At 34.9% G+C, this 23,019-nt stretch overlaps 1 protein-coding gene and 2 pseudogenes across 5 annotated transcripts; 1 reads left to right on the top strand and 2 right to left on the bottom strand.

Moving 5' to 3' along the window:
* Positions 1-1,282: 1,282 nt before the first annotated feature.
* LOC120115130 (clathrin interactor EPSIN 2-like) lies at positions 1,283-8,759 on the top strand. 5 transcript variants are annotated; one of them, XM_039135895.1, is made up of 16 exons: positions 1,283-1,416; positions 1,833-1,902; positions 2,115-2,166; positions 3,177-3,256; positions 3,338-3,416; positions 3,681-3,764; positions 3,876-4,021; positions 4,747-5,085; positions 5,505-5,546; positions 5,796-5,891; positions 5,988-6,145; positions 6,514-6,740; positions 6,919-7,864; positions 7,955-8,160; positions 8,191-8,289; positions 8,320-8,759. In XM_039135895.1, exons 2-16 carry the CDS (start codon positions 1,868-1,870, stop codon positions 8,464-8,466), a joined length of 2,736 nt encoding a protein of 911 aa, XP_038991826.1. In that variant the 5' UTR covers positions 1,283-1,416; positions 1,833-1,867; the 3' UTR covers positions 8,467-8,759. The 5 variants fall into 5 exon arrangements, with proteins under 5 accessions (XP_038991826.1, XP_038991825.1, XP_038991822.1 ...); XM_039135894.1 differs by having other exon boundaries at positions 8,191-8,759; XM_039135891.1 differs by having other exon boundaries at positions 4,747-5,079; positions 5,499-5,546; positions 7,955-8,759.
* Positions 8,760-10,374: 1,615 nt separating this feature from the next.
* On the bottom strand, positions 10,375-12,493 carry LOC120115188 (annotated as a pseudogene).
* A 3,368-nt stretch (positions 12,494-15,861) lies between these two features.
* On the bottom strand, positions 15,862-19,682 carry LOC120115131 (annotated as a pseudogene).
* Between the last annotated feature and the right edge of the window lie 3,337 nt (positions 19,683-23,019).

Genomic DNA, 23,019 nt, shown 5'->3' with positions numbered 1-23,019 from the left:
GAAGATATGCATTTAGATAACATTTTCTATTATCATGCTAGAAAATCGATTAGATTTTTTAAAAGTAAAAATAAAATGAAAGAAATAAACTAAAATATGAAAAATATTATACAAGTTTATCTAAAAATACACGTATATACTATATGTTGAAGATATGTATTTATATAATTGCAAATATAAATCAATTAAATAATAGAAAAAATATTATATGGTCCAACTCATAAATATTTAATATTTATTTTTAAAATGGTAAAAGGGTATTGAGGCCCTCCACTATTTCAAAAAAAAACCAATGTTACCCTCCAATTTAGAAAAAAAGACTCGATGTGGTCATTTGACTAACGTTTTTCATTGTTGACCGATAAGACCGTTACTTTGTGCTGATGTGGCACGTTAAGGGGCCAACATCCCATTTTTTTCTCTCAATCTGGCCCTCAAACTCAAGAAAATAAATCAATGTGGCTCTCCTATTTTTTTCTTCTATTTTGGTCACTAAACTTCAAAATTTTTCAGTTTAAACACTCAACTTTTGAATTGTTCCTATTTTAATCATCGTGATTTATTTTATTAATATTTATGTGTGATGTGACATTTTTTATTTTCAATTAAAAATTTATTTTTTTCTTTCATTACCCGATTCAGTGAACCCATATTGAACTTGTAAAAAAAAGGAAAATGAAATGAGAGGATAAAGGAGGAGAATGAATGTTTGGAAATATATAAAGCATATAAAATATTTTTAATTTAATTATAATTTTGAGAATATTGATCTAAGAAAATAATATTTTAAGTTGAGTGATTAATAAAATATTGATATAAGAAATTATATTTAATCTAAGAAAATAATATAAAAATAAGTATTATTATAATTAACTTTTAATGATTAGTGACTAAAATAGAAGAGTGAAGATAGTTGAGTGATGGAAAGTATAATTTTCTCATTTATAACATCACAATGATTTATTTTCTTGAGTTTGAAGGTCAGATTGAGAGAAAAAATGGGACGTTGGCCCTCTTAAAATGTCACATCAACACATGACACAAAGGATCACATTAATTTTTTTTTTATTTTTACAAATTGAAAGGCCTGAGAAAAAAAATAAAAGATCACATTAGTTTTTTTTTAAAGTAGAGGGACTCAAGTACCCTTTTGTCTTTTAAAATTAATTATAGTTTCTTAAAAGCTAATTAATAATATGAAAAAGGGGTAGTTTTGAACTTTTTGCAAATTACTACTTTTTTCTTTAGAATTCTCAACTTGCTAATGTGAATAAATGACTTCGTCACATAATTTTCTATTGAAAATTCCCATTTTCTTTTCTCTTCAAAATTTTTTTCCTCGCTCTAACAGCGCCGATCTGTTTCATTGAATTTCTTTGCCGTTGGATCTTCAATTTTCATTCTCGATTCAATCAGGTTAAGATTTCTATTCTCTCTCTTTTTTTTGTTTATTTTCGTTCTCTATTTCACTCTCGTTCAGATCTGATTTTTTTATTTGTAGTTTCGTTTGATTTTCTCATTTTTATAGATCTAATTTTCATGTATCTAGATTCAGCTGAATTTCACCTCGTTTTGATTGATTGTTGTTTTTTGATTTCATAATTGTTCTGAAAATTTCATTTTCATATTTATTTATCTGTTTGTTTTTCTTTGTAAAAGATTCTTATTTTGAATATTTGAAGATTTAGGGATCTTTCGAATTACTCAAAAATCGAGATGTCTATGACTTTTCTTTGTAATGATTTGAAGTTATTTGTCTAGGTGTATTTAATTATATTCATTTGTATGCCTGAAAATGGTCTAAGCATTACTATTTTCCCATTATTCTTTAGTGTGACGGGCTGCTTCATTTTGAACTCAGGCGAGGATGAAGAAGGCTATCGGTCAAACTGTTAGAGAACTGTAAGTGTATTACTAATTCCTTTATATGATGTCGTAATTGATTTTTCTTCTTCAAATATCTAGTAGTTTAAAGAAATAATCTGGTTTTAAAATTATATACAAATGATGGTTACTGCCAGTTTAGTTGCTTTTGAATCAATTTTTTGCATTCTTTTTTATGGAGATTTTCTGTAAATAGTTGCTAAATGATTTTTTGTTCTATCTTCTTGCAGCAAGAGAGAGGTTAATAAGAAGGTTCTTAAAGTTCCTGGAATAGAGCAGAAGGTAAGAGATACTGTAGAAAGCTCACTGTTCATTTCAGTACATAAAAGCCGATTGTTGCATAATTGTAAGTATCAATGGTTGGAAGACAAGAGAGTTTAATAAATTAACCAGATATCTGATTCCCGATTTAGGTACTAAAAGGTTGGGGCTTTAAGCATTATTATTAAAGTGCTGTTGTGATTTTATAATTTTCATGTTCTAACAATGGGATGGAAGAAAGTGGAGAGAACAGAGTGTGAGACTTATATTACTTGGGCGTGGTTGTGTGTGTTGGATACGATATGGTTATGCGTCTAACATTGCTATGTTAATTTGTTTTTAGTTTTCCATGTACTTATAGGGGCCATGGTGGGTCTTACCCCCATACCTATATTCTTATATGCATTAGACACGGGTGTTGTACACCTGTACACCACGAAAAGTGAAGAGTTGGTGCACATAGGTGCAGGAACTAATTTCAAATTAATTAAGTATTTGGATTTGTAGCCTAGTTGATATTTAATATATGACGGGTAGTTTCCTACCGGTCAAAGGCCTACATATGACGCCAAATACCGTAAGGAATGGGGTCAGAATAGTATAATTTGGACAAGCGGCTATTTGGTTTGGGAGAGGAGTTCACTGACCTTTGTTCTTGACATCCTGTGGCTGCCAGTCACAGGCTAGTTTGGTTGTTTGTTTGAATGTTTCAGAGCACATATTGGAAAGTTTCTAAATGGACTGATTCTTACATTTGCTAAAAGGTCTCTATTTTTCATATGCATGTCTTATCGAGTTTGGTTAAGCGCCTAAGATGCTGGTTGAGCTGAATCTTGATATAACGTATTGGTTCTGAACTACTTTCTTCATACTTCTTTTTTGTCCTTTTGGTAAGTAGGGGGTTGTACTAAGAAGTATTTAACATGAATAGATATAGTATTCTTAAACAAAAATGATCTCTAACGTTATATGTAATACTATTAAAATTTACTTTATCCTAATGAAGTAATATTATTTTTTTTGTCTTTCAGGTTCTCGATGCCACCAGTAATGAGCCCTGGGGTCCTCATGGATCACTTCTTGCAGATATTGCAATGGCTACAAGAAACTAGTAAGCTTGAGACAAGTTATGTATGATTTTCATTCTATACATGTTTCAGGGGAACTCATTTTCTTTTAAATATTCGTGCAGTCATGAGTATCAGATGATCATGAGTGTAATCTGGAAACGTCTAAATGACACTGGAAAGAATTGGCGTCATGTCTACAAGGTCAGAAAAAAATAGTTGTATTCATTATCTATTTATTTCCTCTGCAACATGTAAAAGAGATCGAATGGAAATCTCATTTAATTGCTTGCATTTATCATTTTACTAAATCTCCATCTTCAATTTTGAAACCTTCATTGTGTTCTAACACAATTTTTGCGTACTACATTTCTCCTCTCTTTCTCTGTATATATTTTATGTTTCTTCAACTTTCCCTCTAAATAAACTGTTCCAATGTACTAAAGCTTTTGCTTCATTGAGCTTCAGGCTCTGACAGTTCTGGAATACCTTGTTGCTAATGGATCTGAGCGAGTCATAGATGACATAAGAGAACATTCTTATCAAGTATCGGTAATTTCTGTTTCTTAGTTCTATATGCACTATTGATGATACAATCTGCAGCTTACTGTATTTAAATGTTTCAGTCTAAATTCTAATTAAATATTTCTTTCGGTGTTACAGGCCTTGTCCAATTTTCAATATATTGATTCCAGTGGAAGGGACCAAGGTAACAATGTCAGAAAAAAATCTCAGAGCCTTGTGGCCCTAGTAAATGATAAAGAAAGAATAATTGAAGTAAGGCAAAAGGCTGCAGCTAACAGGGACAAGTGAGCCGGCAAACTGCTTTTATGCTTTAATGTTGTTGCTGTATTCAATCATTCTCCCAAATAAAAGTGTTTTAACACTAGTATTGAAAATATTGGTGGTTCTTTTGGTTCTATGTTGCTTTTAACATTACATTCATCCTCATGCTTATCAATTGTATTTACCTTTGTGCTCTCAACTTGACAAGTACATGTATGCTTGAGCATGCACATATGCGGATGCACTTTCTCTTTGGTAGGAGACTTAATGTGTTATGTGGTATCTGTTGTTCCCATAGCAGTAAGAGACACGTGCATGCTATATGTCAGATTCAATTGGAAGCATCATTAATATGTCTATGGAAAATTGATTGAGATTGATTGAAATGAGTTTTCTGTCCAAAGGTGCAGCTGTATTTTCGCAATTGTGGGATATTTCTTGTTCATCTGTTCACCAGTTGACATCCTTTTTTCCCTTTCTTGAATAATAAACTTAAACCTTTGAGAATATTAGCAAATGGAAGTCAAATAGAAAAGTTTTTGCTTAATCTAGCTTCTTTTCAATTGAGTTCCATTTATATAGGTTCTAGTAACATTTCTTGCTCATGATCAGTGGGATCTGTATGATTACTTTTCTTCTCCCATTAGCAGTTAGTTAAAGATATTGCTTCGGAGTTTCATTCTTGATATGAGAATATAAAAACGGGGATGTTGAGTTTTTCCATAATGTATTCTTTTTTGTTCTACAGGTTTCGGAATACATCATCAGGTGGAATGTACAGACCAGGTTCTGGGGGATATGGTGACAGATATGATTATGGAAACAGAGATTATGATGATCAAAATGGTTATGGAAGAGACCGGGAGTATGCCGACAGAGATGATGATCGGTATGGCAGATATGGGGATTCAAACAGTCGCGATGGAGATAGTTATGGCAGAGATTATGAAGACCGCAACAGTAGAGATGGTTACAGGGATGATGACTACCGAGGTAGAAGTACAAGTGTTGACGATTATCAACATGGCACAAGATCTAGGAGCTCTGATAGAGACCGTGCTTTTGATGAGGATGGTGCTTCTTCTCGGTATGCACATATTTATGTTGATGCTTTTATATTGTTATGTTCTTTTACGGAACATTAATATTGTTAATTCAATTATGTTAACCATGTCTAAAATTTCTGTTGGAAGTATTTTTCCCACTTCTTTTTGGATGTCATGAAAATAATTCAAAATACAAGGTGCAATATAAGTACTTTCTGTTGCACTAGATTAGGATTCTTTTTTTTTTTTGATAAGACACTTGATTAGGATTCTTAAATGGTGCATTTACTTGGCAACTTTTCTTGGAATTTGTCTATCCAAATGTGCTTTTGGATGTCACTTCACCAAGTAGCATATCCAGATTTAATAGTTATGATCCTTGTGAATTAAGTACGGTGTTCATTCCTTTTTGGTGTGCTTGACATGGAGAATGTAATTAGCTTGATCATCTTCTCTGCAGGGGCAGCGGTGCTAGAGGTGATGATCACTCTCAGGATGGAAGGTAACCACTTCTTTATGCAGTCTCAACTTGTATTAGTTGATTTTTTGGATTGATGTAACAGCCTAAAATAACAGAAGAGGTTACAACTGCTGAAATCCAAATTTTAGGCTTGTTGGATGCCACCTCTTAAGGATGTCTTCGTGAATCAGCCAGGCTAACCTTTGATTGCAGTTGATCAATTTTTTCATTAGACAGTAATTATTGGTTTCTTGTTTCTAAAATTTTCTGAAAAAATATATTTTTGTGCAGGCAGCATGAGCGGAAGCATTCTGAACAAAATGTTGGTGCTCCTCCTAGTTATGAAGCAGCAGCAAATGAGACTCAGAGTCCTGTCCATAGTGAAAGGTATTTCATTTCAGCTTATGTTTCAGAGACATGTTGCTTGCAATTGTGTGTTGGACTTGGTTGATAGTGCATACTGAAAAAAATATTTCATGATAGGGTTGGCCAAACTTCTGTAGCAGCTGCTCCCGGGGCTTCTCTTCCTGCTAGTAGTAATAATCCTAACCAAGCAGCCCCTGATCTTAATAATTCAGCTTCTGTTCCAAATCAACAAGTGGAGGCCTTTGATGAATTTGATCCCCGTGGTCCAGTTTCAGGTATGAAATACCGTATGAATTTCATGGTTTTTATGTTCCAGTGGTATTAAATGGATGGTTATAGTTGTCTTTCACAAGGAAAATTGCTCCCTTTTTCTCATCTATTATGAAACTTAGTTTTGCTGTTCTTTTGTCTTGACATATGACATATCATCCAGGAAAGTGTATTTTTCTGAGTTCTCCTAATGTTCGGTTTGACATGCTCTGTTGCTTCGCATTCCATTTTATTATTATTTTTATTTAGTTTTCGTGGGTAGGTTTTAGTGTATTTTCTTCTGTGTAAAATGTATATTTCTTGACATAAAAGACTATTTTGGTGACTTATCCCTTATAACTAGAACTAATTTTTCATCTATTTCTCTCATCAATTGCAGCTGCTCCAACTACTGCTCCTGCTGCTGCAGCTGTCCCTACTACTGCTGTTCCCACTGCTTCAACCAATGTAGAAATGGATTTGTTGGACGCTCTGTCTGATTCATTTGCCATCGTGCCAGTTACACCTGAAAACATTGCTTCCGAGTCTGATGCCCATGCAAACTCTGGTGCTATGCCCACCTTTGCTGCTAATCAGTCGACTTCTAACTTTGGAAATCAGGTAATATGGTTCATATAATTGCTGGTCTTGTTAAAGATTTTGCTCTATTTCATCTTTCCCAACCCTCCCTTTTTTCTTCTGAACTTTTTCTTAGTTCTTTGATTCCAGTGGACTTCAATATGTATTTTCTAATTGCTTTGTTCCCATCTATATTTATGGGGTATTGTTCTCGATTCAGGGTTTTGATGATCCATTTGGTGATAATCCTTTTAAAGCTGTCCCTTCAACTGATGCTGCCCCAGCTGCGCACCAAATTTCTAATTCCATACCTACTTTCCAACCTGCAACAAACCAAAATGCAGTAGCTCCTCAACTACCTGCAAATTCTGAGACAGTTGCAAACTTCAACTTTGGGGATTCATTCTCTGCCAATGCTTACTCTGCACCTGGCGTCTCCACCGTACAACCTCCAACAAACCCCCAGTTTCTGCCTCCGGAATTGTCAACTCCTAATCAGGAAAATAATACACTGGCAGATATTTTTCCACCTTCTGGACCTGCACGGCCGAGTGCTAGCGCATATGGCCAATATGTGCAGCCAAGTGTCAATCCTTATAGCCAACAGCCACAATCCGGTGCTAATCCCTATGGTCAACCTGCACAGCCAAATGCTAATCCCTATGATCAACCTGCTCAGCCAAATGCTAATCCTTATGGTCAACCTGCTCAACCAAATGCTAATCCTTATGGTCAACCTGCTCAGCCAAATGCTAATCCATATGGTCAACCTGCTCAGCCAAATCCCAATCCATATGCCCAAACCATGCAACCAAGTTCGAATAATTCATATGGTAATTTTAACTCACAGATTGTGTCTATGGCCCCTGAGATCCCAGAATCTGCTGCCCGAAGCAGCAATGGGAGCTTCAACTCTCAGATAGGTTCTAATGCTCCTGTCAGTTCACACATGGCTGCTCAACCTCAAAATAACAATGATCTCCTGGGTGGCTTAATTTCACAACCAGGGTCAAAGCCTTCAATGGAAGCACCGACAATTACTCCATTGGCAGGAGCACTTGCTATAGTTCCAGTTTCACAACCATCGAAGGATAAATTTGAAACGAAGTCGGCAGTTTGGGCTGATACATTGAGCAGAGGACTAGTCAATCTGAATATATCTGGACGTAAGTATTTACTATTCCTTTTGTAAAAAAAAAACGATCTCATGCAGTAGCTCCATTACACATGCACTAACTTTTTATTTTTATTTGCAGCTAAAACAAATCCGTTGGCAGATATCGGAGTGGACTTTGATGCTCTTAATCGGAAGGAAAAGAGGATGGAAAAACCCGCCCCAAATGCAGTAACATCTACAATCACAATGGGTAAGGCTATGGGATCAGGTTCTGGGATTGGTCGTTCTGGTGCTAGCACTCTTAGACCTCCAGCAAATTCTATGGCAGGTTCAGGTATGGGTAGCATGGGCATGGGCATGGGTATGGGTATGGGTATGGGAATGGGTGGTGGACCATCTGGAGGCATGGGCATGGGGGGAGGCTATGGTGGTATGAATCAACAACCTATGGGCATGGGAATGGGGATGAACAACATGGGCATGAATCCCGGAATGGGGATGAACATGGGCATGAATCCGGGAATGGGGATGAATATGGGAATGGGTCAAAGACCCTACATGCAACCACAAGCTGGAATGCCCGGTGGTTATAACCCCATGATGGGTTCCGGTGGCTATTCTCAGCAGCCATACGGTGGTGGTTATCGATGAGAGGGAGTTGCCATACCATACGTGTAAAACGAAGTTACATACGAAGCTTACCTTAGGTGTCGCCGTTCGAATCCCCGCGTAGAAGCTGTAGTTTTGTAGTCCCGCAAAATTGTGTTGGCATTGGCCTGACGGGATCCGATGATGCTTTTATTATTTTTCTCATTCTTGCTTAAGCTATTGCACTGTTTGGACCATACCGAGTCCTCTTTGGTTCAATGCCTGGTTTGAGCTGTTGTGAAATTGTGTATTTCTCACATTTGCTTTATTATTATTTCTGCCTTCTAATTCTTCCATATAATATTTTTTTAAAGAAATGACATATCTAAATTCACGTACATGTGCAGATAATGTTATTTGAACAAAATTTTCATTTAATATTTTTATACAATAAAAATAGTCTTAAACTAGAAAAAAAAAGTACTTAAACTATGGTTTTTTTAATAAGGTACTTAAACTATGCTATTTTTTGGTCAAATTAGGTACTTAAATTATTATATTTAACTCCTTTAAGTACCTCAACGATTATTTAAGTTCTTAAAATATATCTTTTTTGCTTTAAGCCCCTAAAATATATTTTTGCTAAAAAATAATTATTTAATTTTTCGTATACGTGTCAATATCTTATTGGTCGAAAAATAATTTTCTAACTGAAAAATATTAGGACTTAAAATAATTAAATATAATAGTTTTGACCAACAGTTTAACTACCTAAATAAAAAATAACATAGTTTAGTTACTTATTTTTACTTTAAGCCATCAAAGTATATTATTTAAAGACATTTCCTCATTGAAACTCAAAATAGAACAAACAAGACAAGTGGATGTTGACAGGCCCGTTTCTGAGATTTTGGTGATTCTGGATGAACTAGAAAAATTAGTCTCTAATCAGAATTTTAAATTATAATTTGTATTTGTGTCTTCGATAGCATTGTGTTTATCACTATTGTGAACATAACAAATCATATTGTGGTCACAACAAGTACCGTGTTTGTGATTTTTAATAACATGTACTATTGTGGACATAACCATTGTTGATATCATAGTTTTGGACAATGTCATCACTATTACATAACAATCATTGTTGTGCTTATATATCGTTATTTAAGTAATTGTTCATAATAAGTGTTGAAAAAAATAAATTTTAAGGCACATATATGGCGGGAATCATGACACATGGGATGGATCAGCAATTCAACGGCACATCAAGTGACAGTCAATTAACAATGACTAAAGATCATTTAATTTCAGACCACCTTTCAGAAAAATAAAATGGATTGAGTCTCGGGATATTTCGTAGAGATCTCTCTAATATTTTAATTGTTATACTATCTCTTCTGATCCGCACATCAAGACTTCCATAGAAGTTGGTCTCGATAAAATGATTTATAGATATATTAAGACATAAAGATATGATTACACAGCAGGTAACATGGACAAACAACCTTATAATTATCATCATTATTAAAGTAAAATCACACTGCCAAATTACAATCAAAGTCCAGAAATCAACACTCGAAGACAATCCAAACCTCACAAACTCAAAGTTGAGATTATTACACGACAATTAATACAAACTTAAAAGCTTGGAAAACCAAGTTACAAGGACAAATATAGCAGGCATTACACGTAACAAATCGAGTACCATACTCTGTTTTCTAGTTTATAAGGTGCTACCCTGACGATCTTTCTGCATTCAAGTGCCAAATCTTCACGAGGCTTATCACATTCATAGCAATCCGGACGGTAATCGATCTTCTCGACGATGGTGAGTTGGTGTCGATGGACTTCACTTCGTAGTAGCCTTTGCAAAGCAGAACATGAGAATACGATCAAGATAGAATATATGACAACAATAAGCAATTCAAACTAATAAAATGGATGTATTACATTATTTAAACTTACATCACTGTCGTCACTCGTCCGAATCTTCTCCGGAAGCGAAACTGCTATTAGAGCCATCTGGGTTTTTTGCATTTCCAATGAACAATGTAGTTGCACTCAGGTTCTGCACATTCAAGAGCTAGATCTTCACAGCGCTCACCACATTCAGTGCATTCTGGGTAGGAATGTATCTTCTTGACAAATGTGAGAGGGTGTGGATGATCCTCTTGTTTGTAGATGCTCCCTGTTTTGATAAATGGATATTCTCCGAGAACTCAAGTAAGGTGAGCAGAAGTATCACAAGTAGCACAATGATAAAACCAGACCTTTGGATCGGTTTTTTGCTCACAAATGTCACAGCGATGGTGTTTCGAATAATCATTAACCTCGTGATAAGTGAGTGCAAGAAGATGATCGTCGCATTTGTGTCTTACTATCTCTGGCAGTCGAGTACACCGAAGATCTACAGAATACTTGCAATCTTTACAACAGTATATCGGATTGCTATTTTCACCACATGCATTACACTTGTTATTTTCACCACAAGCATTACACTTCCCTTCCTCATCTAAATAGAAAAGAAGGGGATGTTGGTGTCCTGGACATGCTAGAGAATCTGGCGTAAGAGTGGCACATCGAAGGCACATGCGTCTTCCACATTCATTACATTTATAGGCAAAGCCATTAGAAACCCAATCACATAGTTCACATTCGAAAATGTCATCTGAAGTGAGGACTAGGGCGGCTAATTGGCAATAATGAAGCCAAATATTCTTCATTTTTGGTAATTCGGCACAACTTTTATGAAGAAAGAACTCACAAAGAGAGCAATAATAGAATGAATCCGAGACCGGTAACATACACCCATCACAACATTTATCATCGTACTCTCTGTTGTTGTCAATTAATGTTAAGTAGTGATGATGCTTGAAATGTTCTATTAATGTGGCTTCTCCGGCAACGTTCCTCTCAAGAACATTAGTGATAGAGTTAACATCGAGAGGTTTCCCGTCTTCATTTTCTGGTGAAACAACATAATACCAAACTCTGTACTTCGTTGCACACTTCACATGGAATATGACATTACAATCTGCACAGTAGTAGCTGCCGTACTCTGTATTGACCTCATCGTGACATATTAGGCAGTTCAAACTTCCAAAATATTCTTTGTGAAGGGAATATGTGTGAAAAACACGATGATCATGTGACCTGCTTTTAATAATTCGTGGCAATGAAATGCATTCTTTATGTACCATAATGTTACATGTACCACATCCATAGGCAGCATGACTTCCTTCGGTACCACACGCATCACATATGAATGGAGCTTGTCTCAAGAACAAAGAGAATGGGTGTGGATGATTTTTATCTTCAATGATGGGTGACGGTGACACACATTCAATGTGGATAGCAAACTTACAAGGTGAACAACCATAAACAAATCCTCTCCGTCGGGTTTCTTGACATATCTTGCAAGGGAGCCTACCGCTATTAAATTGCAGAAGAAGCGGATGTGTGCGATGACACATATGGTTCAGTATGAGAGGAAGCTCAGCACATTTCTTGTGCAAATTAAACCCACAATGAGGAGAGAAGTATGCAAAATTTGCTAATGGTTCCCTACACCCTAAGCACTTTCTAACATCTTCAAGTTGTTCATCGACTATAATAGACGTGGAAATCATTGGAGGTTCAAGGGCAACATGCTGAAGCTCTTTCAAATTATTTTGATCAATATGAAATGTAAACAAAGCACATCTAATATGAAAGTCCAATCCACAAGAACAATGATAAACGAACTTCTCACCCGTTTTATCGCAAAAATGGCAAACCCACATGCCTCTATAAGGTGCATTTGGCAAAAGAACAAGAGGATGGTTGCGATGCAAAGGATGATTAAGCTCTAAAGGTGCATCGGCACATACCTTGTGAAGGTAAAACCCGCAGTCCTCGGCACAGCCAAAACATGGAACAGACACCTTCTCCCCACACATGGAGCACTCAGCTAGTATTGTTCCACTTGGATTGGTGATCAGCTGCTCTTCGTTCAACAACACAAGTGGATGTTGATGCCCATAATTCTTTGACACCTCCATTGCTCCTTCCGATGTAGCACCGAAATTGAAATCCGATAACCAAAGTAAAAGCAGACAATTTGGAAAAAGGAGAGAATGGTGAGCAATCTTACTAATATTTCTTTTTAAAGAGTCTCTATGTATGCTGCTTTGGATACTTTGCTTGAGTTCTTGGGTGTAGTTTTACCCTTTTATTTTTCAATTTATTCTTTGTTTTGTATTGGGATTCTTCTTAATCATTTGGAGGATATATATTTATAACTTTCACTTTATTCCTTGCTTTGTGGATTAGACAAATGATAATTGATGCCAATGTCTGTTAGGTGTTATCTGTGGGGTCGATAAAATCAAAATTAAACGTAGTTGACACACATTTAAACTTTAAATAGAAGTTGGGGCCATACATTGTGCTTTTCTCCCAAAGAGAAGGGTAGTTTCCAAGTACAGTAACCAGCAACACCTCTGTCCTCCCTATCCGAACAAGCGAAATTGTTACCACGGACATTTAACATGGCGAATATAGTTGCATCCAGGCTTCTTACATTCGACAGACGAATCTACGCCGGGCTTACCACATGTACAACAGTCTGGGTAGTAATACATCTTCTTAACGACAGTGACAGGGTGCTCATGAACATCCTCTCTTAGTTCAAGAATGCTCCCTAGTTGCATGAATGGATCTCTTCCGAGAACACAATCGACATGAGTTGAAGTACCGCAAGTTGCATAATGATAAAACCAGAGTTTTGGATCTCTGCTTTCTTCACAGATATCGCAATAATGACTTTCTGAATAATTGTTATTATCACGATCAACTAGTGAAAGAAGATGTCTATCGCATTTGTCATCCACTGTAATCAAAAGTGAAAAAACATTTATGATCCAAGGCAAATTTCATTCCTTGCAACGGAACAACCCTGTACCACGTTCACCACATGCATCGCATTGCCCTTCATAGTTGATATAGAAAAAAAAGAGGGCATTTATGTCCTACACATGTTCGAGCACCAGGCGTAAGAGCAATAACACATCGAAGGCATGTATATCTCCCACATTCTTCACACATAAAGGAAAAAGCTTTAGACCAATGATCACATTTTACACATACAAAAACTTCGTCTGAAGTGAGGAGTAATGGTTCTTGGCAACGATGATGCCAAACATGCTTTACCTTTGGTAACTCCGCACAAACTTTACGAAGAAGAAAATCACACTTTAAACAGTGGTAAAATGAAGCTGAAATCGGTAATAAGCACCCATCACAACATTTATTCTCATACTCACTTGCTCTATGATTTAACGTTAAGTGGTGAATATGCTTGAAATGTTATATTACTGTGGCTTCCCCGGCGTCGTTCCATTCAAGGACATTCGTTATGGAACTAACAGATATATCAAGAGATTCCACATCTTCTTCTTCTACTATAGAATATGAACTTGGATCTTTCATCACGCAATCCACAAGGAATATTACATTGCATTTTGAACAAGAATAGGAACCATGCTCTGCGTTGACCTCCTCATGGCGTACATGCAACAAGATTTCCCTCGGTGCCACACGCATCACAAATGAATGGAACACTTCTCCAAAACAAGGTAAATGGATGTTGATGACTTTTATCTTTAATAACGGGTGGTGGTGATGTACACACAATGTGAATAGCAAACTTACAAGGTGAACAACCATAAATAAATCTTTTATCCTCGTTATATTGGCATATCTTGCAGGGGAGTCGATCGCTATTAAATTGTAAAAGGAGCGGGTGTTTAAGTTTGAGGGGAAGCTCAGCACATTTTTCATGTAGATTAAATCCATAATTAGGAGACAAGAATTCATAATTTGCTAATGGTTCTCAGCAGCCAAAAGCACTTGCTAACATCTTCAAGTTGCTCATCATCTTCTTCAGTGGAAATTATTGGAGGTTGAAGGGCAAAATGCTGACGCTCTTTCAAATTATTTTGAGAAATATTGAAGGTAAACAAAGCACATTTAATATGAAAGTCCAAATCACAATAGCAATGATAAACGAACTTCTCACATGTTTCATCACAGAAATCGCAGACGCAGCTTGAGTACTAAGATGGTGGATTTTGCAAAAGAACAAGAGGATGATTCTGATGCAAAGGGTGATTAAGCTCTAAAGGTGCTTCGGCACATACCTTGTGATGTGAAGGTGAAACCCACAGTTCTCGGCACAGCCAAAACATGGAGCAGACACCTTCTCCCCACGCCTGGAGCACTCAGCTACTACCCCACTTTGATGATCGGCTGCTCCTCATTCAACAACACAAGGGGATGTTGATGCTCATAATTGTCTGATTCCTCCATTTCTCCTTCCCCTCTCTCTCTCTCTCTCTCTCTCTCTTTCCAAGTAGCAGAAGAGTAAAATAAAACCCAAAAGCCAGAAACAAAGCAGGACTCCTTAATGGGGCCAAGAAAAACAAAGGAAATGAACATGGAAGGATGAGGTTCCTCGGTTATAAGGAATGCTCCTACCTACTGCTCTTGCAACTTGCAATAATTAACCAAAAACTACACACTCAGCTAAGGTTAAATTTTAACAAAATGCAACATAAAATATCCATATAATTAGCTTGATATGTAATATACTATGGATTACTAAATTCATGTGTCATCCACGTTTTTTTTCTCTTCTTTTGATTTTATCTTATCCAAAGATTAAAAATTTATAATTTCAACTATGTCTCACGTTGACACTATAAGTATCGTTCTCCAGTGTCTTATCCTACCACTCAAGATATTGATAAACTTGTCTCATTCTCTTCTATTACTTTGTCAGTTTAGATTTCATCTATATCACTTTAAAACTCATAAAATTCAATCTTAAACTCAAAACTCGTAAAATCTTAAATCACTCTAAATCCACCATCTAATCAGCACGGAATCAATATATACAAATCGTTTTCTCCTTCTCCGTCTCTATACGGTTATAATTTAGAATAAGATGTTTTCAGAAGGAATATAAAACTAGGGGTCTTTTCACACAAACGAAAAAAAGACATTATATCAATTAAATATGCCTAAGGAACTAATTTTTTTATAATTACACTTTTGTGTAATTACTAAAATAATAATTATATTTTAATAATATAATGTTTAAATACTTTTTAGTTAAATTTGAGAAGCTGTAATTACTTGAATTTCTGAACCAATGTGTGAGAAATGCTTTGAGATGTTTTATCATAATAAGTTTATCATATTAGTCTCCAATATAAAATGAAAGAAGAATGAAAAAAACCAATTAAATAAATTAAGTGGAGAGAGTCGTTCTCGTAATGAGCCTATAAAATATTCATTTTAAATTAATCGATCAATGAGTCGAATAACGGTGATTATATCAAAAAAAAAATCTCTTTCCCTATAATTCAATGAAAACTGCAATACCACATTTATAAAAAAATTCAAGACCCCAAAGTGTTTATTGTCGATGGCCTTTTAGCAATATAATCAAACTCAAATTTGATGTTCCTTTGTCATCTGTTCAATCCTTTTACATGTCCTATGGTAATAGTTTTTATAATCTAAATGGAGAAAGTGATGAAAATACATCATGATTTTTTATCCTGTACATCTTTTCCGATGTTCTTGTTCTCGATATTTTCCCTTCCGGCGAAGCTAGTCGTAAGATCGTTCCTGCTAGAATCCCCAGCTTTGGAGGTTCCAGCCGTAGTTGCTCGATTGAGGTCGTTGAAACCAGCTTCCTCGTCTAAATGCTTGCTTCTTTCGGCACCTTCATCGGCAACATCAGCTCGGCTTTGATCGCCATCCTTGTCACCGCTATTGAAAGAGGAACCGTAAATATACAAGACAACATGCATAAACTTTCACATGATTCACCGATGGATTTTCAGACAAATACGAAGAAACAGACGACGTATCAGACAAGAATATGACATGGAGAGACCGGTGACATCGAAGCGAAAACACAATCAAGTTCCCCTCGAACGAAAAGCTGGAACATGAAGAGTTCGGATTGCAAATTACTTACCCGGAATAAATAATAAGTCCAACCACCACTGCAAAAAAGGCTAAAAAGTACATCCAATCAACCTGTAGAGGATTAACTTGTATCAGAAAACTGATCCCGAACCGTTCAAATGTAGATTCGAATTCAATCTCGATTTTGAAAATAAAATATATGGGTCAGATTTTCAACCTTCTCATGGTAAGCGAAAATTCGGATTACGACAGCCCACATGTCTGAGGTAAGCAATGAAAGATTGAGCATTGTGGAACCAGTCATCTGCAATGGAAGAAAACCAAAAATCAAAAGATTTTTAAGAACTATTATGTTGAATATGTTCATAGGATTCTAAGACGACGATCCAACTTTTACGGTTCCAAAAATAGGAATATGAAAACTTAAATCGTAAGCTCGTACCTTAAGTAACACAGGGACAAACGAGTAGAACAGAAACATAGCCAACGAAAATCCAAAGAATGGAAATGCCTGAAAAGCAAAATGAATCGTTACTGTCAAGCTTAGACACAGAAAAAGAAGTGGGGAGATGGGAGGTTTCGAAGAAACTTACAGAAACGGCTGTCCAATGAATAGATTTGAGTTCATTGCGTTCAACTATGCTTCTGTAGGCATTATTAAGGATAACAGATCGAATGCAACGAATTATGTAACCGGAGATCTACGATTATTTGGGATTGCACAGTTTTCATCTATTTAACAAAATTTTGATGGCATAATATCACAACACGGTTTATTACTTTTTTAACAACATTGCTGCAGATGGTATGCATTTTACCGAGAAATCGTATATTTGAAAACACAGTAATTTCATAAAACTATATATCGACAACGGTCAGGAATCATTGAATTAAACATAATCAAACCCAGAAACCAAGGATACATTTGGATTGCACTGATAATGGCACCAAAGAGGCCCAAAAACGACATGAGTTCAACTCTATCAGCATTCTTAACTAGAAACTCCTGCCAAAGAAACAGTTCATGGCAAGAGCATCAGACAAGGAGGTGATATTACAATAACAATCATACGAAGTAATATTTTAATTTCTATTCTCAGTAATTATCTTATAAAAATGTGCTACACGATACAAGAGTGAAAACCATTTTCGGTTTCATTAACAGATGAAGATATATTACCTCGCTGACATTACTAATGGCGTAGAGTGTTGCCCCGGCAATAACGAGTAAATCTCCTTTACGAGGGTTGCTGCCTCCTACAATCCACAATAACAGCCAGAATGTTAGAGTTAAGGATCAAGGGGAGGACCAATTTCCACTATTAGATCACTAATATTTAGATTAAAAGATGTACGGAAAATACAGCAAATGCAAAAGGTTTACCCGAACGGTCGCCTGCATGAACATCTGAAAACACGACCATGACAAGACCAGCAACGCATACAATAACACCGGCAACCTTCCTGAATCGGTACTTTGTTTTCAAGAAGATATAGGTCAGAAGCATGACAGATGGGATAGACCAACAGTCCAACAGCATGACACTCGTTATAGATGTGTACTGATACGCCTTCACAACTGCACATGGAAGTGGCAGTCAATTAACAAGAGAAAAGATTAATCGATTTTAAGACGATTACTTTCTCAATATTAAGCTCAAATTCTTCATTTTCTAGGAAGGTTCCCTCTATATTTTACGTTTTTATTAAGAATATAAGCATAGTCTAAAAATAATAATTAAAAAAATGTAAAACGTGCTATAACACGTCAGCCAAGTTCATTGGAAGAACATGATCTGCTTACCAAGATAGTTGGCTTCTACATCAACAAATCCAAGAACAACATAATAATACCATTTTGCCTGCAAAAATTCCAAATTAAGCAGCAAAATTACGTCATCTGATTCGAAAGAGAGGGAAAAGATATCCAAAACAGAGTGCGTCAATAAAAACAAAACCTTCCTCAAGCCAATACGAAGTCCGAACTATTTTCTTTTCAAATTAAAGGAAATTTTAAGCCTATAATAGTTATATTCATCTATCTAGGAAATAATAATCAAAACCAGATTATTCATCTAGAACCCATTTGCTGATACATGTAGGTCAATCAATCATATAAGTTGCCCTCTTTGCATTTGTAAGATCATTTTGTTTACATATAAAACCAATTTACAGAAGTTTCTTATTACATGCTATTTAAGGCAACAAAAATTGCCCCGGAGAATACCCGCCAAGGATATACATCACATAAAACCCCTAGTAACAAAACACCGTAAAACGAAGCAAGCAGTCAAATGAGTTTCAAAAACATTCAAAACAGATACGAGAACAAGAGGTGTCAAAGCAAAGAAATACCTTAAGCGCTTGCCTTCGGTAAAGCATAACACTTCCATAGACAACCGTCAAGAGTACATAATTCAGAAAAGACTGAGACGTCGGAGCATTGATTCCTAACATACACAATAAAACAGAGAAATAAATGAAACTACAGTCTGATATCACCAAACAAATGGAAAACTACCTACCTATAAACGATCGGTCATGCTACATAATTCAAACACCACGTCAATGCATTATTCTTTTCTCTTTTGTGATTTATAGTTTGAGCTTTGACAATCTACTACAACATAGAACAAGCAGCAGCTAAGAAAGAACCATTTGTTATTTCTCGAAGTATTTATGTATGATTAGTTTCCTACGTATATCAAGACGTAAATACAGAGATACAATCCTCCGAGGACCCTCCGAATACAAACGGAACTGAGAAAAGAATAGAATTTATCCATCCAACACATACTCTTATCCAAGACTAACACCCAAATCCGAGTATAGAGGCTGTCCAACCACATAATCTAAAACTTAATGTGCTAATGAGTTAAAAACAATGAGAAAATCAGAAAAAAATACTGAAATTAGAACAAGAAATGCAGTTAACCAAACCACAAATTCACTCTTTTTTAACCTAATATCATGAACAAACATCAGCAAAAACCTTAAAAAAATCCAGAAGATCACTCTCCGCAATCAGCATATGAAGAATACCTACAAATTCAAGACTGAAAAACCAATCAAATCAAACACAGAATTAAACTATGATCCTAACCAAATTTTCATAATATCACCATGGACAAAACATACAAGAAAAATACAAAAATATAAAAATCAAAAACTAAAAGTGGACCATTTTTAGCAAGCTCGGAGGAAGAGAAGCCAGTGGAAGTGATAAGAAGAGACAGAAACTGCCCCAATCCAAGTCCAACCAACGTCTTCTTCGTCCAAAACTGCTTAAAATTCATCATTTTTTCCCTTCTCTAACAACTCTGAATTCCAAAAGATTATCACTAACTGTTGGGAAATAAGGGTTGTTGCTCAAAACCCAGTGAAGGAAATCCAAAATACTCAAAGACCCAGATGCAGAAACTCCTTTAAAAGTCTCCAAAAGCACTCAAAGAGTCCAAATTATCAGATACCCACCAATGTTTTTTGTCAGTGTAGGCAGTGAAATGACTCAAAGCGATTGAAAGTGAAAGGCGGAATTTATTTTTACTTTTCTATATTTAATGTGAATTAATAGCATTGAGCCAATGGCTCTTTTGAGTTCCCATATTCTTCAGGAAGACGATCTCCTCCTCCCACTAAAATTACTACTAAAAGCAAAAGGATATATTGTTTTCTTTAAAAGAAAAAACAAGGGTTGGTTTTTGTTTTTGCCAATTGGGAAATAACGATTGAATTTGGCCATTTTCTTTTGTTTTTTCTATCATTTTGTATGGATTCTAAAAGATAATAACAACAGTAATTGTGTAGATATAGAAATATTTTTATGGGTAAATTATAAATTTGGTAACTGAACTTTTATTCGATTTTTATTTTATTCATCGTACTTTCAAAATTTTCAATTTGCTCACTCAACTTTATGGATTGAACTTTTTTTGTCACTCCATCGTTATATCACTAACAGCTAGTTGTAGTAGAATATTTTATTATTAAACATGTCAAATCAGATTTTCACGTAATAATAATAAAGGTAAATTACAAATTTGATAATTGAACTTTAATATGATTCCTATTTTACTCACTGTATTTTCAAAATTTTCAATTTGCTCACTCAACTTTATAGATTGAGTTTTTGGCCGGGGTGAGTCAGGGGTGAGACGAACGGACGTTGGGTGGCCAAAAAACATGTTCGAACTGCTTACCCAATGGCTGACGACGAAGGCAGTGACTATGAGAGGGCAAATCGACAGGGTTTTAGTCGTAAAGAGGATAGGACTTCAGTAGTGGCAGCGATGAGACGAACGGATGGCCCGAGTGGCCAAAAATTGACAAAAACTTATGGAAAAATTTGGTTTCCCGATGAACCTTCGACAATTTCTATACGACGAACGTTGAGGAACCTTAACGCCAGGCCACATGGGTTTTAGTCAAGTTGGCCTGACACTCACACCAGTACTGACGATGATGGTCACCATCCAACAACGACGGGTAACGGTGGATGATTGTTGGCGATGAAAATTTAAACCGTAGAGTGACAAAAAAATCAATTTATAAAGTTGAGTGAGTAAAATAGGAATTATATGAAAGTTTAGTTATCAAATTTGTAATTCCTTTTATTTTTTCTAACCTGTCATAGCATATGTGGCTTTAGCTATTAAAAAATTATTTATCTAAGTCACATCATAACGGCGTGAGAAGTTTAACGGTAGAGTAATAAAAAAAACTCAATCTATAAAGTTCAGTGAACAAATTGTAAATTTTGAAAGTACACTTAGTAAAATAGGAATCATATGAAAGTTTAGTTACCAAATTTGTAATTTACCCTTTTTATAATGAATACATGTATATTAATAATATTTTTTTTGTCATCGAGTGTTGACACAAGTGGTTAAGACTAAAAAATTTGAGCTTGTAAGGCCAAGTTTGAATCCTACTACTGTCACCAATGGGCAATATACAAATTCCTATGTAAATTTGAAATCTCAATTAGGTATTAGGTATGCTTAGTCCAGGATTGGGGGAGTCACTCCTAACCTAAATTTTATTGTACCCAATATATATATATTATTTGTAAAGTAGATAATTAATCGAAAATATTTAGATTTTAAGATTGAGACGTGTCGACTTTCATGCATATACAGATTCGATCTTACCTATATCACTATAATTAAAAGTCATAATTAGAGGTACTTATAGCTCATAGGTTAGATTAGATCGAATTTTTGGTCAATTTTTATAATAAAATTTTATATATAATCTATCAAAAAAATTTAATTCTATTCGATAAAATAAAATTTTAATAAAAAAAATTAGAGAAAGAGGGATTATCTCTTATTATTATAAATATTATTTGATGATGAATTGGCCGTTTAAAGTGCGCATATTAAAATGCGAAAAGTAAACTTACAAAATGCTCCACAAATAAAGCGACAGAATACCTCTTTTTTCGGTTGAGTTGGTTGTTCAATGCATTGTTGAGCTTCACAACACATTCATTTTTTTTTTGGATAAATTACATGTTTATTACTTAAACTATGAGTTTTGATCCGTTTTAGTATTTGAACTTTCAATTATGCTTTTTCAAAATCATGCCTAAAGTTTATTTTTTGTTTCATTTTTAGTACTCTTTCAAAATTTAATGCTAAGTTCTGAAAAAAGGAATGAAATTTTAGATACTAAAACGGATCAAAATTGATAGTTTAAGTACTAAAGCGTTAAGTTTTTAATGGTGGGTATTAAATGAAACAAAAACTACATATTATGTATTATTTTAAAAAACTAAAAGTTTAGGTACTAGAATGGACCAAAACATATAGTTTATGTACTAAATGTGTAGTTTACCCTTTTATTTGAGAAAATTTCACAAAAGGTCCCAAAACTATAACTATCATTTTAAATTGTTCTCTAAACTTTAACATATTTCTATATTAGTCCTCAAACAATCAATATAGTTTCATTGATGCGTCATTAACTCTACTAATTAAAAAAATAATTTGTTGTTTAAGATCTTCGAAATTAAACATGTGACCTTCTAAAAAATTCCCCATGACCTTAAAAAATAAATTGATTTTAGAAGGTCACGTGTTCAGTTTTCAGGACCTTCATAAACATATTAATTTTTTAAACCAATAGAGTTAACGACATGTTAATAGAATGATATTAGTAGGTTGAATATTGATATAGAATAATCTAAAGTTTATAGATTAATTTAAAACAGGATCATAGTTTAGGAACTTATATAAAATATTTTAAAGTCTAGATGTTCATTTAGAATATGGGTCATAATTTGGAGACATCTTATGCAATTAACTCTTTTATATATATTTTTTTTGTAAAAGTCAAAATTTTGTAAGAGGAATAGCTTATGGATTAATTTATGAATAAAGTCATGGATCTAATTGACCTATTTTGTGCTTAAAAGGGATTGAACAATTTTATTTAAACAAACAAGGAGTCAATTGCACTTTTCCTCCAAATGGTAAAGGCTTATGCTGGCCATGGAATGTGGGTTCCTTTCCTTTTTGACCTTTTGAAGCCCTTTCTCTCTCTTTTTTTTTTAATATTTTTAATAAATGAACAAGTACATTTAGCTGGTTAGTCAAGCTGTTCATTGTATTCGCACCTGGAGTCCACTTCTCT

The sequence above is a fragment of the Hibiscus syriacus genome, unplaced genomic scaffold (assembly GCF_006381635.1).
Source record: "Hibiscus syriacus cultivar Baekdansim isolate YM2019G1 unplaced genomic scaffold, ASM638163v2 tig00110258_pilon, whole genome shotgun sequence".
Taxonomy (NCBI): Eukaryota; Viridiplantae; Streptophyta; class Magnoliopsida; order Malvales; family Malvaceae; genus Hibiscus; species Hibiscus syriacus.
Note: the sequence above shows the minus strand (reverse complement) of the source record. Positions and strands in the feature narration are given on the sequence as shown.

Bases quoted from the DNA above. Each gene is read 5' to 3' on its own strand.
- LOC120115130 (XM_039135891.1), top strand. From the start codon at position 1,868: ATGAAGAAGGCTATCGGTCAAACTGTTAGAGAACT. The intron at 2,167-3,176 runs GTAAGAGATACT...TTTGTCTTTCAG, and splicing joins TTCCTGGAATAGAGCAGAAG to GTTCTCGATGCCACCAGTAA. The intron at 6,146-6,513 runs GTATGAAATACC...TTCTCTCATCAA, and splicing joins TCCCCGTGGTCCAGTTTCAG to TTGCAGCTGCTCCAACTACT.